The sequence below is a fragment of the Rosa chinensis genome, chromosome 2 (assembly GCF_002994745.2).
Source record: "Rosa chinensis cultivar Old Blush chromosome 2, RchiOBHm-V2, whole genome shotgun sequence".
NCBI classification, from domain to species: Eukaryota; Viridiplantae; Streptophyta; class Magnoliopsida; order Rosales; family Rosaceae; genus Rosa; species Rosa chinensis.
Window position 1 is genome coordinate 15,757,439 of NC_037089.1, and position 16,714 is coordinate 15,774,152.

The 16,714-nt window shown below is 36.8% G+C and overlaps 1 protein-coding gene and 1 long non-coding RNA gene across 2 annotated transcripts; both read left to right on the plus strand.

The window, feature by feature from the left end:
• The first annotated feature begins 6,069 nt into the window (after positions 1-6,069).
• On the plus strand, positions 6,070-10,259 carry LOC112187829 (probable disease resistance protein At5g66900). Its single transcript, XM_024326782.2, has 6 exons — positions 6,070-6,148; positions 6,275-6,901; positions 7,358-7,761; positions 7,921-8,282; positions 8,424-8,635; positions 8,775-10,259. Coding segments are annotated over exons 1-6 (2,448 nt in total). The 5' UTR covers positions 6,070-6,147; the 3' UTR covers positions 9,617-10,259.
• A 2,701-nt stretch (positions 10,260-12,960) lies between these two features.
• Positions 12,961-14,886, plus strand: LOC112187832. Its single transcript, XR_002931235.2, has 2 exons — positions 12,961-13,258; positions 14,609-14,886. It is a non-coding gene; the product is annotated as an uncharacterized LOC112187832 (long non-coding RNA).
• The last annotated feature ends 1,828 nt before the right edge of the window (positions 14,887-16,714 follow it).

Below are 16,714 nucleotides of genomic sequence, written 5' to 3' on the forward strand. Positions count from 1 at the left end.
CTTTGAGGAAAATTTTCTTTTCAAAGACAATTTTGGAATCCAATTCAAGCATTGCGATTTTTTTAAGGAAAAATTAGGGCTGGGCACGGACCGGGCCCAGTGTAAAATTTACAAGGCCCGAACCCGGACCGTAATTTTCGGGCCGGGCTCAAATGATGTGTAAAATTTTTTGGGACCGTATTAGGCTCGGATCGTTTTTTTCGGGCCGGGTTTTCCGGGCTTTCGGGTCCAAAAGGCTAAAAAAATAAACAATTCTCACAATTTCTCAATTATTCCCAAATTTCCAAAACGCTTTTCCAATTTCAATTCGCCAATCATGCAAATCTTCGTAAAAACGCTCACCGGAAAGACCATCACCTAGAAGCCGAGCGCTCTGAAACTGACCCCAATACTTGTTCTTGGCCATCGCAGCACGTTGTAAACATAACAAAAAGAAAACAAAATGCACAACCCCCATTAGATATAACCAAACCAAAACAACGGTGCAAGAACAAAGACACAAATCCAAATCAAGCAAATCATCAAAAACCATCCATATCAGAATCAAGAACTCATCCACGTTGCCCCAGATCCAAACCCAATAAAAACCCACCACATAACCATTCATACACAAAACCCAGAAAACTCCCATCACCCAAATCCGAAAAAAAAAAAAAACCCAAAGCTCTTCCTTTACCTTGAGAAAAGCAAAGCGTCAGGAGAGCTCTTCCTTTATTTTGGTTCTTGAAAAATTGGAATTTTTTGCTACGATTGGAAAATTGGACTTGGATTGTGAGGTATTGATAGATTAGACTTGTTTAGAATTGAAGGGGAAGAGGAAGAAGCAAGGGAACAGGAAGAGGAAGAAGAAGAAAAGAAAAACAGAAACTGAACATGGAGAGAAGAAGGACGCGTGGAGAGAAGAGGGGAAGAGGAAGAGGAAGAAAAGAAAAAAAAATCTGAACATGAAGAGAAGAAGGACGCGTGGAGAGAAGAGGGGAAGAGGAAGAGGAAGAAAAGAAAAAAAAAATCTGAACATGGAGAGAAGAAGGACGCGTGGAGAGAAGAGAGGAAGAGGAAGAGGAAGAAAAGAAAAAAAAAAATCTGAAAGTGGAGAGAAGAAGGACGCGTGGAGAGAAGAGTTAGAAGACAATTATATTATAGAGGCATATCCTTTGTTTGGGCCTAACGGGCTTTTTATTTTTGAAAGTACTGGGCCAGGGCCCGAACTGTTTTCTTTATACCTCAGCCCGGGACCGGACAGTTTTGCAAAAAAAAAATCAAGGTCAGGACCGTAAGATGGGCCGGATCAGGTTTTCGGGCTAAAATGCCCAACCCTAGGTAAAATGGGGCAGAAGGCCCAGAAAGAGAGAAAAAAGAAAGAAAAAAAAAAAAGTTTTATCCAAGGGGTAATACAGGGCTATTGGGGGGCAATAGACGTTTTTAAATTGATATAATCTCTTCATTTTTTCTTTAATCAAAGTTTTAACTGTCTAATTTTTGGAATATTAGTTCACATTCAAGCTACCAAAAATTCTATTCAGGGGTAATAGGCATCTATTGGGGGGCAATAGACATTTGAATTGATATAATCGCCTCTTTTTTTTTTAATCAAAGTTTTATTTGTCTAAATTTAGAGATATTAGTTCCCATTTTGGAGATTGAAAGTCCTATTGGAGGGCAATAGATGTCTATTGAAGGGCAATATATGACTGATAGACGTCTATTAGGGGGCAATAGACGTCTATTGGGGGCAATAGACGTCTATTAGGGGCACTAGACCTCTATTGCCCCTCTATTATGAGGCAATAGATGTCTATTGGGGGCAATAAACATTTCCGGTGAGATTTTCAAAAAAGTTCGGTGGGCGGCAGCCGGTGACAGGAATCCGGCTGCCTGTGATAGGATTCCGGCTGCAGGTGACTGAAATCCGGGGGCCGGTGATCTGATTCCGGCGACCGGTGACCAGGATCCGGTGAAGTCTCTATGGTTTCTCTCTCTCTCACTCTCTAAGTACTAAAAGGGTGAGGGTAAAATGGTATTAAAAAAAAAATCTTAATGGGGTATTAGGGAAGACCTCCTTAGAGTGTTTTAGGTGAGAGGGAATTAAAAAAATTTAATGAGGTAAGTGAGAAAAAAATCTCTAAAAATGGGGTAAATGGACAAAAACTGGCCCATTCTCAATTCAAAAATTGAAATGCACAATACATAAACTAATTTCCAAGCTAAAACATGCACTGTCTGATTACATTTCTTAGAACTATAAATATAAATAACTAATTGGAAGAAGCGGAAAAATATCGTCACCTCTTCTAATAAAAGGCCTTTAACTGACCAATCTGAAATGTCTCTATTGAAATCATTAATTATCTAATTTTTAAGATGATATTAGTCAAATCGAAACTTGCTTGGTGAAGACTTTGTAAGCCCAGAGCAGCTGCATATGGTTCAGTTGCCTTAACGCTGTAATGCCCTGACAAGCTTTTAGAAACAGCAAGAAAAAGGTCACCATGTTCATCACGTAAAACTGCCCCCCAACCACTTCGACCTCTAGAGACGTCTACAACTCCATCAACATTCAGCTCGAGGAAAGGAAAAGAAGGTTTCCTTCATTTTTCAAGTCAAGTCAATATTTTAAGTCAAGTTAATCTGCTCATAAAATATTGACTTGAACAATTCAGACAAACTTTTTGTATTTGAATATTCTAAGAGAGAAGCTTGGACATGCAATAGCAGCAATACCAGGTCGATCACTTGATTCAAAGTTATAACACTTTGGAAGGTTATTACCGAGCATTTGTTATACGGTTTCCATAAGAAATAACTAGCATTTTTTCTGCATGTGTAAGTTATTAATTTTTTTTTTCCAGAAAATAAAAAATAAAAAAGTTGGTTATTGCAGAGAAAATAAAGTGGGAGAGAAAAGTTGGTTGTAGATACTTTTTTTTCAAATTTTTTAAAGAAAAATACATTTTGTAAATGTCTTAATTCTCAAAGTTTATTAATATCTTAGGGTTAATTCTGTCAAAATTTTAGATTTTGGCTAACAAACCATCTTCTCTTAATAATAATATAAATTATATCTCATCCCCTAATTTCTCAACCTCTGTATACGACAGGGTCTACAACTGAAATGGGAAACTAATTACTTCACCATTTCTAGTTTTTTTTTTTCCTAGTACTCTAGCAGACGTATAGTTCCCTCTTAAGGACCAGTCTCTTGTTCATATTCTGTTTCGAAAATAATTGTTTATTAACAAAATGCTATCATTTGGACAAGATACATACAGACGTGTACGCACTAAAAGGGACAAAATAAAATATCTTTGTCCAAAGCATTGACAACCGTGTGTCTATGTTCAACCGTGTGGCTTAAGAGATTAATGGTCTAACGAAGTAGATTGCAAGCCAGGGTGATTGGGGGTCCTCGATCACCATCGTCTCTCTAAGGGTTTTTGTTCATGCGAACCCTTTAAAACTAACAATATGTTTTTGTCTTTATATAAAATTCTGCAATTTAATGTTCATGGTTGTTCATCTTTTAAATTTAATTTTGAAGGCTGTACTTAACATTCGTCATTATCAAATAATTTTGTGCATTGAATTTCACTCGTCTATATATAGCCGGGGTAGAAATTTTGTACAAAAATGTATGTATTCCCGTGCTAATAAGTATTTTGACTGAAATTCTTTCTTTCTAAGAGGTGGAATAGAACAACCTAATTGTATGTTACATAGTAAGTTCCACTCTTCTACCCTTTTCTTGAGAGGCAATGACTATTCATAGCTATTACTTAGAACAACCTAATTGTATGTTACATAGTAAGTTCCACTCTTCTACCCCTTTCTTGAGAGGCAATGACTATTCATAGCTATTACTTTGACACCAAAGAAGAATTCAACGCAATACTTTGTTTGAGTCCCAGTTGATCCTAATCCAACGTTACTGGTATATTGATTTCTCGCCAGTATCCATAAGCTAGCGTGTAGATTTGAACAACAACCATAAGTGAATAAAAAAAAACGAACTTATAAAGTTGTTATCTCACCATTTTCTTATCTTCAAAACCACTTGAGATGATCCATAGGAGAAACGGCCTACAACTCAAATAGAAATTGACTTCAATAGTTCAATTGGGAGAATTAAACCACGGATTAATGGATATACATTCATACGGCAATACCCCATATCAAATTAAATAATAAAATCTTCCTCGCACCATAAAGGTGCTCTGAAAAAAAAAAAAATTCAATATCAACTTTCATTTATTTAATATTTGGTCAATTTATAATACACTAATATTCTAATAAACATAATTTAAGTTTGTGTGAGAGATTATGAATTCGACTCACAAAAGACTAGTTGTGGATATAAAAAAATAAAAATAAAAAACTAAAGCTGAGAAAGGTTATTGTTAAAGTTGCTCATCTCATCAAAATAGACGTTTAATTTGTTTGAAGGATAAGCCTAATTGATTCATACATAGTAGTGCATAATTTATTTTTACAAAATAAGATGTTAGATAATAATGGCTCATCGGAGACAAAAGATGGAAGGCATACGTCCCACTCTCAATCCCAAATAATAAGGCCTGCTACACTTTGAAAACTCATTGCCTTCCTCCTAGTTTTATTTTATTAATAATAGAAAAAAAAAAGAAAAAAAAAAGAAAAGGAAAACCCACCACCCTAAATCCCATGGTTAGTATTGCACATGATTGTCTATATTATCTAATTTCGATGATGAAATACACACCCCTAATCACTTAATACACATCCATATTATTTTATATTTCAAATTAGATTTTGTAGGTAGGTTAAATGACCAAAGCAGACATCTATGCATTAGAAGAAGAAAAAAAATAGTTATATTTTTCTTATATTATTCTATTTATGTATAAATAGTTAGATAAACACAACAAATTTCTATACATGGCCTCCCAATTTAATACAAGAATAAAGTTAAAAACTATCTAATTTAATTTTTCCTTAAATAAATTGTAATTAGATGAGGTTAGAGACCATAATATTTAGAATTTCAAAATCAATGGCATTAAATACTTTTAAGACATATCGCTTTACTCCCATTTTTTAGTTAATTTCCTTTTTTGTTCTAAGAGTTACGATTAATCAATTTATTTTCTAATATAAAACATCACATGTGAAAAAACTTTTATAATTGTTAATTTGTTTGGCCTCTCTAATGACAACTATTTAGTTCCGCCACTATAGAGAAACTACTGGTATAGTTTTGGTTGAATGTTCAACTCATAATTTTATACTTGATTAACATGGTGTTTGGTGGATGAGAACTCAAATAACACAAAGCCTATTTATATGCATCTATTTAAAGGGAACAATAATAAATCTTTATGGATTTCTCAATTATTAACACAAGTAATAAATGTCAATATACTAATCATATTAAATAGTAACCTTAATATAGTAAAAAAGTAGGATATTTCATGATTTTTTAGATTAAGGGTATTTTAGGTACTTTGGGTTGTGTATTTAGTAAATTATTAGAATGAGAAATTAAATGGGTGGTGTATTAAATATGGAATGTGTATTAAGTAATTAGGGGTGTGTATTTAAAACTTCTCTTCGATGATTCATCGCTATATTGTTCTATTCAAGTGGCAATATCATTGTGAACATCCATACTTAATTTACTTACCAACCCTCCTTAAAAAATAAATAATTAAATAAAAAAAAAAAAAACTCTATATGAGTATAGATTCAGATTTTTTTTTTTTTTTTGGGCCAGATCATTTTCCTTCAATTTTCGTACCATAGAGATTAGGATCAGAATTTAGGAATAAAGAATCCATAAACGATACGGGCCAGTTGAGGGCGTATCCATTCTTATTAGATGTGGCCGCTGGAGTTGATGATGATGACTGGGCCACAATATAATGCGAGAACAGGGTTCCAAATTTTTGACGCGGCCCTGCTCTACTTTACCTGGCATGTTCATGGAGCTTGGGGCGCTACTTCCTTCTTGTAAGTTATAACACGTCATACGCGTTACAAATGGCAACAGCAACTATAAGAATGGTAGTACATGCACAATTGGAGATTTCAAAACAACAACTCTCTTTGCTCATATAGTGCAAGAAACAACCCTATATTCACGTGTACTTCGATCTTGCATTATCGATCTCAGCAAGTAAGAGCAAACTTCGAGTTTTTGCATTGTCTTATACTTTTGGTAATCTTAATGTTTGCTCTTTTCTTGGTAAATTTGAAGTTTTTCTGATTTTGGTGTCTATTGGGTCGTGTTGTATGATGACAGTGGTGATAATCTGCGGAGCTGGTTTAGCGGTGACATTTTGGACGCTGTGTGATTCTGTTAAGCAAGTGAAAGACCAGATACTGATGTTCAAACCCCAACTCGGGGATATCAAGTCCACTCTGGACTCCTTGCAGCCACTGATCAAGGAGATGGCAGAGTGTGAGAAGGAACTGGATGGTCCAGAGGAGGAGCTAGAGAATCTTAGAGTGGAAATGGAGGGAGGAGTGGAGCTTATTCGCAAGTGCTCGAAAGCGAGCAGGTTCAAGCAGTATAAGTACGGCAGCAGGCTTGTTGAATTGAGCAAGTCACTTCAGAGGCTGTTGGGGATATTGAAAGTGCAGGGGATAAGGGATGTGAAGAAGGCATTGGTTTCGGTGAGGAACGTTGAGAATGTGCTGCACAGAATTGAAGGGAATTGTGTGATACAGAACAATCAGTCTGAAAAAAATGAAGGGTGGTGTGCTGTGCCTGAGCCTCCAACAATTACGGTTGGATTGGATTTGCCTTTGAGGGAATTGAAGATGAAGCTCTTTAAGGACGGAGTGTCGATGGTGATACTTACTGCTCCAGGAGGATGCGGGAAAACTACATTGGCAACAAAGTTATGTCAAGATGCAGAAGTCAAAGGTATTGCATATAACTGATGTTATTATCTTTTCTTGCTTGCTTAAAACTAGGAAGCTTTGATTCCCTAATTGAAGAATGCTATATCCAAGTCTAATCCATCTGTAGCTGTTGCTAGCTAGAAATATTCGATGAAAATTACTGTTAAGCTGTTTATTCAATATGACATAGGGACACTGATTACAAATAGGCCAAGTCTCACTCTCCTTTGTATAGGATTTATTTCTGTGGAAAGTAATCAAATATTTCATAACTTCAAGACTAGGATGTGCCTTCATAAGCAAATGGCTTCACTCATTTATTACTGTTTCAATATGTTAAGCCTCCGGTTGAGTTAAGCAATTCATTTTTATGACCTCACTCTCTGCATGCATATGTGTATGTTTTATTTTTTTCACAACTGCAGACAACTTTAAAGTACCCTCCTAGTAACTATTTTCTTCTCTTTTATTTGCATAGATAAATTCAAAAGCAATGTCTTCTTTGTTACTGTTTCAAAGAAGCCCAACTTGTACCTAATTGTAAAAGAGCTATATCATCGAACGGGTGCCCAGGTCCCCGATTTCCAAAGTGAAGTAACTTCAGTTAGCTGGCTGCAGAAATTTCTGAAGCAAACAGGTCAAAATCCTATGTTGTTGGTCCTGGATGATGTTTGGGCTGGATCAGAATTCATTCTTGAGAAGTTCGATGAATTAAAAATGACAAATTACAAGATATTGGTGACATCAAGGTCTGCTTTTCCAAGATTTGGTTCTCCATATTTTTTGGAATGTTTGAACCGCGAAGATGCAATGGCACTTTTTCACCATGCAGCATCCTTAGGTGATAGGAGCTCTTATATTTCTGAAGATCTTCCGAGAAAGGTGATTTTCTTAGTCTGCAATGCAAAACTTATATGCTTATTAATGCAGGAAAGGATGAAGAGATGCTACATGCACTTTCTACTCAAAGCATTCATGCACATATGGATTAAATAATTATTACCTGAAATAGTAATTGACAAGCTGAGTTTTGCTTCGCAGATAGTAGAACGTTGTATGGGATATCCACTTGCAATTACAGTTGTCGGAAGATCACTTTGCGGGCAGCCAATAGAGATTTGGCAAAAAAGAGTGTTGGAATGGTCTAGAGGTTCTTCTGTTCTTAAGTCTGAACATGATTTGCTTGATTGCCTCCAAAGAAGCTTAGATGCTTTGGATGAAGAGAAGTCTCTTATCAGGGAATGCTTCATAGACCTTGGTTTATTTCCTGAAGATAAAAGAATCTCAGCTACTGTCCTCATTGATATGTGGGCAGAGGTATATGGCATAAATGAGGACATTTCGTCCATTGTGAACCTCTATGAACTTGCCTCTCGGAGTTTGGCTAATCTGGCAGTCACAAGGTATGCAGGATTCGGTTTTCCTTGTCTGTTCTTGTCACCTAGGTTTTCCTTCATGTCAATGGCTATCTGCTTCTCATAATTCTCTAGTGAAATATGTATGTTGAAGAAATTCTTAAGCAAATTGGTTTTGATTACAACCAGGAAGGACAACAAGGATAGTGATGGCTATTACACTGAACACTTTGTTACACAGCATGACATGCTTAGGGAGTTGGCTATCCTGCAGATGAGTCAGGAACCACTGCAACATAGAATGAGGCTCATGATTGACATATGTGGAGACAACCTTCCTATGTGGTGGAAAGAACAAAATTATGAATCCCTCATTGCTCGCCTTGTATCTATCTCGACAGGTTGTTACATCTCTTCTTTAGCAAATAATTCACATTAACACATATGCACATGCAAATAGGCTCATAAACTTAAATCTCAACATTGTTTTGCACAGATAATTTCTTTCCCATCTCACATGATATACCATAATATATGCAGATGAAGAGTTCTCATCTAAATGGCAAAACTTGCAACTACCAGAGGCAGAGGTTTTGATTTTGAACTTTCAGACCAAGTATTATGCCTTACCAGAGTTTGTGGAGAAAATGAATAAATTGAAGACTCTAGTACTCACAAGTTATGGTATCACTCCGGCTGAGTTGAATAACTTTCAACTAGTTGATTCAAAACCGAATCTGAAGAGAATCAGATTAGAACGAATTTCAATTCCTTCCATAAGCAGGTATCCTATACAGTTGAAAAGTTTGCAAAAGATTTCTCTATTCATGTGTAGAATTGGCCAAGGTTTTGGTAATGGTTCCATCCATATATCAGAGGCGTTTCCAAATCTTGTTGAAATGAATATTGATTACTGCAATGATTTGGTGGAGTTGCCTCCTCAATTGTGTGACCTTGTTCAATTGAAGAAACTCAGTGTCACCAATTCTCATAAACTCTCTGCCTTACCTGAAGACATTGGAAATCTAGTAAATTTAGAGCTGTTGAGGCTCAGGTGTTGTACAGACTTGTCAGAGTTACCTGGCTCGGTCAGGAACCTCAAGAAGTTAAACTTGCTTGACATATCTGATTGCTTTAGCATTAAGGAATTGCCTGAAGACATTGGAGAATTGTGCAATTTAGAAAGGCTCAACATGAGACAGTGCTCGAGATTGAATGAGTTGCCTTCTTCAGTTTTGGATCTTGAACAGTTGAAGGAAGTGACATGTGATGAAGAGACTGAAATTTTATGGGAACCCTTTTTACCCTTTCTCAAGAACATACACATGAAGGTTGTGAAAGAAGATATCAACCTGAATTGGCTCCACAAGGCACATTGCTGAGACGTATTCTCTCAAATAAATGTTGGGGCAACGTCTGTGTGATTTGTGAAGGTTGTCAGAGGGCTGGTTTTCAAGGCACATTACAACAGGTATACTCCTTGCATTGGATGATTCTCTCCATCAAAATACTGCAAGCACAGCAAGCAAGGGACGTGAAGATTATCTTGGTAAGGGGAAAGAATATGGAGGCAACGATCAAAGGAATTGAACAAGGTATGCTACTTGATCAAAATGAACTTAATGGTTGAGCTATAGCTCTTAAACAGCAATCCTTCAGAGTTGGATTGGAGGCGCCTTTAACTCTTTAAGAGGAAGATTTAGGTGGTCAAAGAAGAGTACAACCTAGAATGGATCTACAGTCAACAATCTTGAGAGCTGCATGTCTGCCACATTTGTGTTTCATTTTCATTCTTAGATTTTAGTGTTGAGATTTTTCTTTCCAATAAACTGTTTTGCAATGTCTCTGATGGATTTATTTTTTCTTTCTTGATGTTCTTGTTTGGTAACCAAGGCTCTTGTATATTATTTCTCTTACACATATAGCAGCATAGTAAAAGGAAAGTATATGTGTTATTAGGGGATTTGAATTTACGAGTTGTACCATTATGTTTAAACACATTCATGTTGAGTACTTATAGATGGTCTGGATGCATGCCTGCTTGAGTTTTTCGTGCTAGACAGCTAGTCTTTGATCAACCGCCACTTTGACAGCTCTGGTTGCATATTATATTCTTGACCAACATCATATATTTTCTACATCCATTCATTCTGGATGTAGCATGTATCACGTACTATAAAACTTGACACTCATTATGTTAAGGATGTCGATCAAGACTTGACATCCTTAAAGAAAGATAACTTTTAAGTCCCAGGAAGAAGGAAGGAAAAAATGAGGCTGGATTCCAATCCCCTAAACAAAAAGCATGAACAAAGCCTCTTCTTTCTTCAAACCAGAGGGCAGCAAAACAACCTGAAGCCAATCGAGAGAAAATAACGCGACAAATCGGACAAGCATGCAGCAGTTCAACCACACGGACCTATGTCTTTGGCCTCACACATGCGATGGTGGTTGTTGTGGTGGATTGAGACATCTTTAGAGCCTGTGCAAAGAATCCCAAAGGAAAAAAAATAAAAAAAAATAAAAAAACACTTTGTTTCAAAAAAGATACATATCCATATTGACAGGGCTGGCCCTGGGACTAGGCGAAGCAGGCCCAGGCCTAGGGCCTCAAAAAAAAAAATTTATATAGGCCTAGCTATGTTTTAGGGGCCTCAGATTTTAGTGTTTCAGATGATGAGCTAGTAGGTAGAACTAGTAAACTCTCATCTCCTTCAAGGGCGTCGTATTCCCAGGTGGCTCGAAATTGTAATATCCAAGTATTGCTTCTGCGACCTAGCTATGTTTGATGATTTGTGTTGCTGGGATGAAGTTTCGATGAGATTGTCTTGCTTTTTGCTGACACAACGGGTCTCAAGAGTCTTGTTTGAGGTTAGCAAAATTAATCTCGATCTCCCTGGGTTCCCAATTTCTTTTGAAAATAAGATAAATTGGGTCTATCTTGTAATTGGGATTTGGTTAGAATCTTATCATCAATCAGGTACGCTCCTTGAATTTTCATATTCAATTTGGTTATAATTGATGATTGCAAATCTACTTCAGTTAGTGGTTAGCTGGTTGATTTTCTTGCTCACCATCTTTCGTCTCTCTACTTGGCTTATTCAATTGATGTTGACTTATCCTTGTCTAACTTCTTGGGTGAGCTTATCTCTGTTTGTGAAATCTTTATCATTCATAAGCTTTCTTTACTGGATAAGAATATGGTTTCTTTTTTATTTGTGGATGACCAGCATCCTTTTATTCCAATCTTTAGTATTGCTCTGAACCGGATGAAAGAAAGTATTGCAATTCTCCTTAACTACCTGTTTGAGTCTAAAAACAGTGTCGTTGTGGTGCTGCTAGATCACTGTCAGGAAGCTTATCAATTTTTGAATGCCTCTGGTGCCCCAAATTTGGTTGATATTTTTGCTTTGCTTAAGGAAAACTATAGATGTGTTGTTGTTTTTTTTTTTATCTAGATGAAGTCATGAAGATTTAGGGGGCATTTCTGAATACTCTAAGAAGAGGACTATTTTTGGTGCTCCTAGCCCCGCAAAGAAAACGAGGCATATGATAGAAATGATGACTACCTGTGAGGACCAAGATCGAGGATTAGTTTCAAATTGAAGAGTTGATTTTATCTTCCAAAAAGCAAAAAGGTAAGATCTTTGAAGCTTTTTCTTTTGTGTTTTGAAGAAATTTTGGTTTTTTACTTCTCTATTTGTGTTTTTTTCATCTCTGTTTTATTCATTTTCTGTTGAAAATTTGCTATATGTCTGAGGCTTTCTATATGATATTATTTAGGGATTCAAATCATTTAATTGTTGAATTTGTTGGATTATTGGTTGGGTTTGAAGTTGTTATCACTGACGCTTTGTTTTGGGGCCTCGAATATTTTTTTTTCGCCTTGAGCCTCCAAACTCACAGGGCCGGCCCTGCATATTGATATAGAAAAATACGAACCTCACATTTTTAGTTCGCCTAGAGCACCGAAAATCTCAAGGCTGGTTATGCAAAAAAGTTGCCATCAATGCAACTTCTAGTATACTTCTACGGCTCTACCTAAAACTTCAGTTGGTTATGAAATTTCTTCAATTTGTCAGTAGTGCAAGTAAGCAGCACTTATTAGGTGATATCAACCATTCATATTTGTAGTCAACTTTTTTCTTAATAACCAAATTCAGAATTTGATGTTATTCAATTGTCCATTCTTATTGGTACAAGTGCACAACAGTGCTATGAATCCATTCTCGTAATTAACACGCGGTCTTAATTAAAGTTGGAAACTTGGAGTCGATGGTCTTAACAAACTTACCCATCTCAAGTTGTACATAAGTTGCAACTTGCAAGTAGATACTGTTTTCTTTATGAGAGAAAAGCATAAGTATGACAATTTTTTAAGAAGCTGTTAAACATATTGAAAGTGCAGAACTATAAGCACTCGTGTCAAGTAGATACTGTTTTCTTTATGAGAAAAAAGCAAAGCTTCTTGCAATATGGATAAATCTACTGTTAAACATATTGAAAGTACAGGACTATGAGCACTCGTGTGGGACAAATGAATCTCCAAACTCGATTGGATTGCGCTTCTCATTTAAGAAAAAAGAAAAAGAAACAGTGTAAACGTTGGGCTAGAGTATTTAGTCCAATAATTAGCCCAAATACTTGTCGACATTTTAAATTAATCGGCTCAAATGCGAGGTTCCAAGTTCTAACATAAACGCGGCCCTAGTACTTTCCAAAGAATATACCAAGAGCCCGATAGGTTATTTCCTTTCCTGTACTTCTCACGAAAAGAAGAATTCCCTATTGACTCTAATCAATCACGACGCGGTTGCTCTCAAACTGAAGCTCTAATAAAACAAATGGACTGCTAGAGAGGGAGATTTCAAACAACGCAGCACTCTTTTGCTCATTGTGCAAGAAATCGTGAGAGGGCCTCTACTTCTCCTTCTCCTCTCTCTGCTGTCACTGAAAAACTGAGGAGCATCATTCGACTCTCATCAGAAACTCGATAGAGCAGCGTCGTCTCCAGATTCTAAAAGGTAAAACCTCTTACCAATTCTTTTACAGAAATATTTGGTCTGATTTTAGATTTGATTATCTGTTTGGTTTGGGATTGTTGTTCTGTTTTTTTTTTCATTACCAATTCTGATTCTAAAAGGGATAGGGTGGGGAATTTCTGATAGATTTTAATTACGTAGTTGTGACTTCAATGTTTATATCAATTTCTTGAGATTAAAGAGAAACAAAAGGGGTTAAAAGTCCCTTTATTGCATTACGGAGTTGTGGAAAAGCTATTAAGTTTCTGGGTCAGCTTCAAAGTTTTAGATAGGAATCAATTTTTATTCTAGTAGCTTAGCTGGAAGAGTTCTTCTACTTGTTCTTGGCATTATGCTCTACAAATGCACCTAGAAGTGTTCTTCTACTTGTTCTTGGCATAATTACTAAGCAATTGATTATAACTATTGAATACGTAGTTCTGAGGTGATCAACTAAGAGAAGTGCATTTGGGGTAAACATGTTCTGCTCATTGTATTCTTGTTTAAAACTATATAAGTTGTTTCAAACTGATGGACAGCTAGTGTTGGTGCTGGAATCAGGCAACTCAAATTTAGTCCTGTGTTTCAAACATAAGTAGTTATGTATCTGGTGCACCTGGTTTGTATTTTGTTGCTGCATTCTTGTTTAAAACTATATAAGTTGTTTCAAACTGATGGACAGCTGGTGTTGTTGCTGGAATCAGGCAACTCAAATTTAGTCCTGTGTTTCAAACATAAGTAGTTATGTATCTGGTGCACCTGGTTTGTATTCTGTTGCTGCATTATGGCCACGTTTGGCATCTAGGATAGGAATGGATTAGGATGATAATTGGATTGGATTAGGATAAGATTAGATTTATTTAAATGTTTTCATGTGTTTTTTTTTTTTTTTTTGAAAGAATGTGTTCATGTGTTTGGTATAAGAGGATTAGAGTTGGAATGGATAAATATAACTGTACATGAACCAGATCCGTTGTGAACAACACCACCAATACTCAGACGCGAACTCACCTCCTCTTCTCTACCCCAACCTGACCCTGACTCGTACCCGAGTCCATGGCCTCTTCTGCCAACCCCTCTCCATCTCACTCCCCTCCAAGCCCACCGCCAAAGCTTCACTTTTAGCCCAACAACCCGGCGGAGCTCTCTGTTCGAGGTCAGAGCCACGTCATCGTGGCTCTCTGGCTTCCTTCGTTTCGAATAGCTCCGTTAAGTGTAGGGAAATTGAAGTCGAAGATAATGGCGAATTTGGCTCCGGAAGTTATGGAGGTGGATTTGGGTAATCGGTGCTATCCGATTTACATTGGATTCAGACTTCTCGCTCAGGATAATTTTTTCGTGTTCGAATTTCAGGTTCGCAGCGGAGACGTAGACTAGAGCAGCGCAGAGGTTAATTGGTCAAGATCCATCATTGTAGTTGGTTATAATTCTGTACTGCTGTGCATATCCCACCTCTCCAACATGAGTTGATATCCTACTCTTGACAAGATTTAAATTTCCAATCCTAGATTAATATGAATCACCAAACACCAGCTTAGATATTTTTCTTGTCCTATCTGGTTACTAATGCGGGCACACAAACGCAGCCTATGTATCTTGTGCATCTGATAAACGTAAATTGGCATTGTGATAATCCCAGTATAGGTAATTTTGGAGAAGTTTGTCTTCCATTTTTGCTGCTTTCTTTCTCTATGGACATCCTAGCTATTGCATCTTGCAGATTTTATTACTCAAATGAGAATACAAAACCGTCCAAGAATATCGTTTTGGTTTCTGGTTTTAGGATGGTAGGTTCTATTGTGTGGAAGCGACAAATGAGTCCCACACACACGAATCCAATAATGTCGATACTCCCCTCAATTTAGCCACCTGGTGAAGAATGGGTATGGGGTTTTAATATAAAAGGCCTTGACATTAGTGTGTCTGGTATCATTCCTTATAACTCAAGGATAATTCTTCACCGATCTGATGTGAGATTCCAAAGGGCTCTAATCTAAGCAACACTTTTCCAACAATCTCCACCTTGGCGTGATTCAAGCCATCTCCAAATTGCCTCATGATCCAAATTCTAATAGCTCCACCTCAACCACAAGCATCAAATTTGAAATCTTGTGATCCCAATCCAAACAGGAGCTTCAAATTACAACTCAACCATATGAGAGTATGAGACACCAAGTCCCAAGCGTAACATGGGCTCTGATACCACTTGTTGTGCAGAAGCTTCAAATAGGTATGAAGTATCAGAAATATGAAAAAGATAAATTAATAGAAAAAATCTAGAAGACCAAAGATTTACGTGGTTCACCCCAAAATTAAAGGGTTACATTCACGGGCGGAAACGGTGAAGAGATTTCACTAATTAATATGAAAAGGAGATTACAAGGTGTTTAACACTCAACTCAAAACCCGATTACACCCGAATACACTCACGGAAAGAGAAAGACCAAATAGAAGAACAATTACCTCAAATATATATTGTTGCTCACAAGGACATAAGCAACAAGGCAAAAGGTAATTTTCTATAGAGCCCAAAACTGTGGCTACTTCTCGATAACCCTAAGTTGCGGCATTTTCTTTTCTCTCTCACACCTTAATTGGTGACAGAAAGCATATATTTATATGTGCATGAGACAAACTCCAAAACCCAATAGAATTAGGTTAATTATGTGGGCTTAATCCAAAAGATAATTGATGGGCTTATTAATTTAAGCCACAAACCAACAATCTTCAACTTGGCTTAAATTAACTAAAATCTCTAAAGTAAAAATCTCCTCCTGTTAAATTTATCAATCTCATATTTCATCAAAGAAGTAGACTTCATCATTGAATCAAATAGCCTCAAGCATAGCCCGAGTTCTGATACCACTTGTTGTGCGGAAGTGACAAATGAGTCCCACATACATGGATCCAATATTGCCGATACTCCTCTCAATTTAGCCACCTGATGAAGAATGGGTATGGGGTTTTAATATAAAAGGCCTTAGCATTAGTGTGTCTGGTATCATTCCTTATAACCCAAAGATAACTCTTCCTTGCTAATGTGGGATTCCAAAGGACTTTAATCTAAGCCACACTTTTCCCAACATGTTCCTTATCAAGCAAAGACATCTAGTGTAAAAACTACTACGATGCATGGATACGTGAAAACAGAGGCACGTGAAAACAGAGGCGTATCCTGTACCGATACGGGATACTGATTTGATACTTGTCGGATACTCGTATCTGTGTTCTCTAGTTTGGAAACGCGTTGGAAACACGACGTATTTTTGGTGGATACGTTGTTTTGTAAATAAATAGGATACCATGGGGTATATTAGACTTTAACACCCTGAAATATAAGAATTAAAATACTGAATAAACACGATATGATCAGTCTGCAAGCTTCTCTTCATCTTCGCACAAACAGACAAGAAGTTGAATATCATCTTTGCGCAAGCTTTACTAGTCTTCTCTTCTCTT

What these genes read in the sequence shown, in the direction of transcription:
- LOC112187829 (XM_024326782.2), top strand. An exon ending in GCTAATCTGGCAGTCACAAG is followed by an intron (nt 8,283 to 8,423) that starts GTATGCAGGATT and finishes GATTACAACCAG; the next exon opens with GAAGGACAACAAGGATAGTG. An exon ending in CCTTGTATCTATCTCGACAG is followed by an intron (nt 8,636 to 8,774) that starts GTTGTTACATCT and finishes TAATATATGCAG; the next exon opens with ATGAAGAGTTCTCATCTAAA.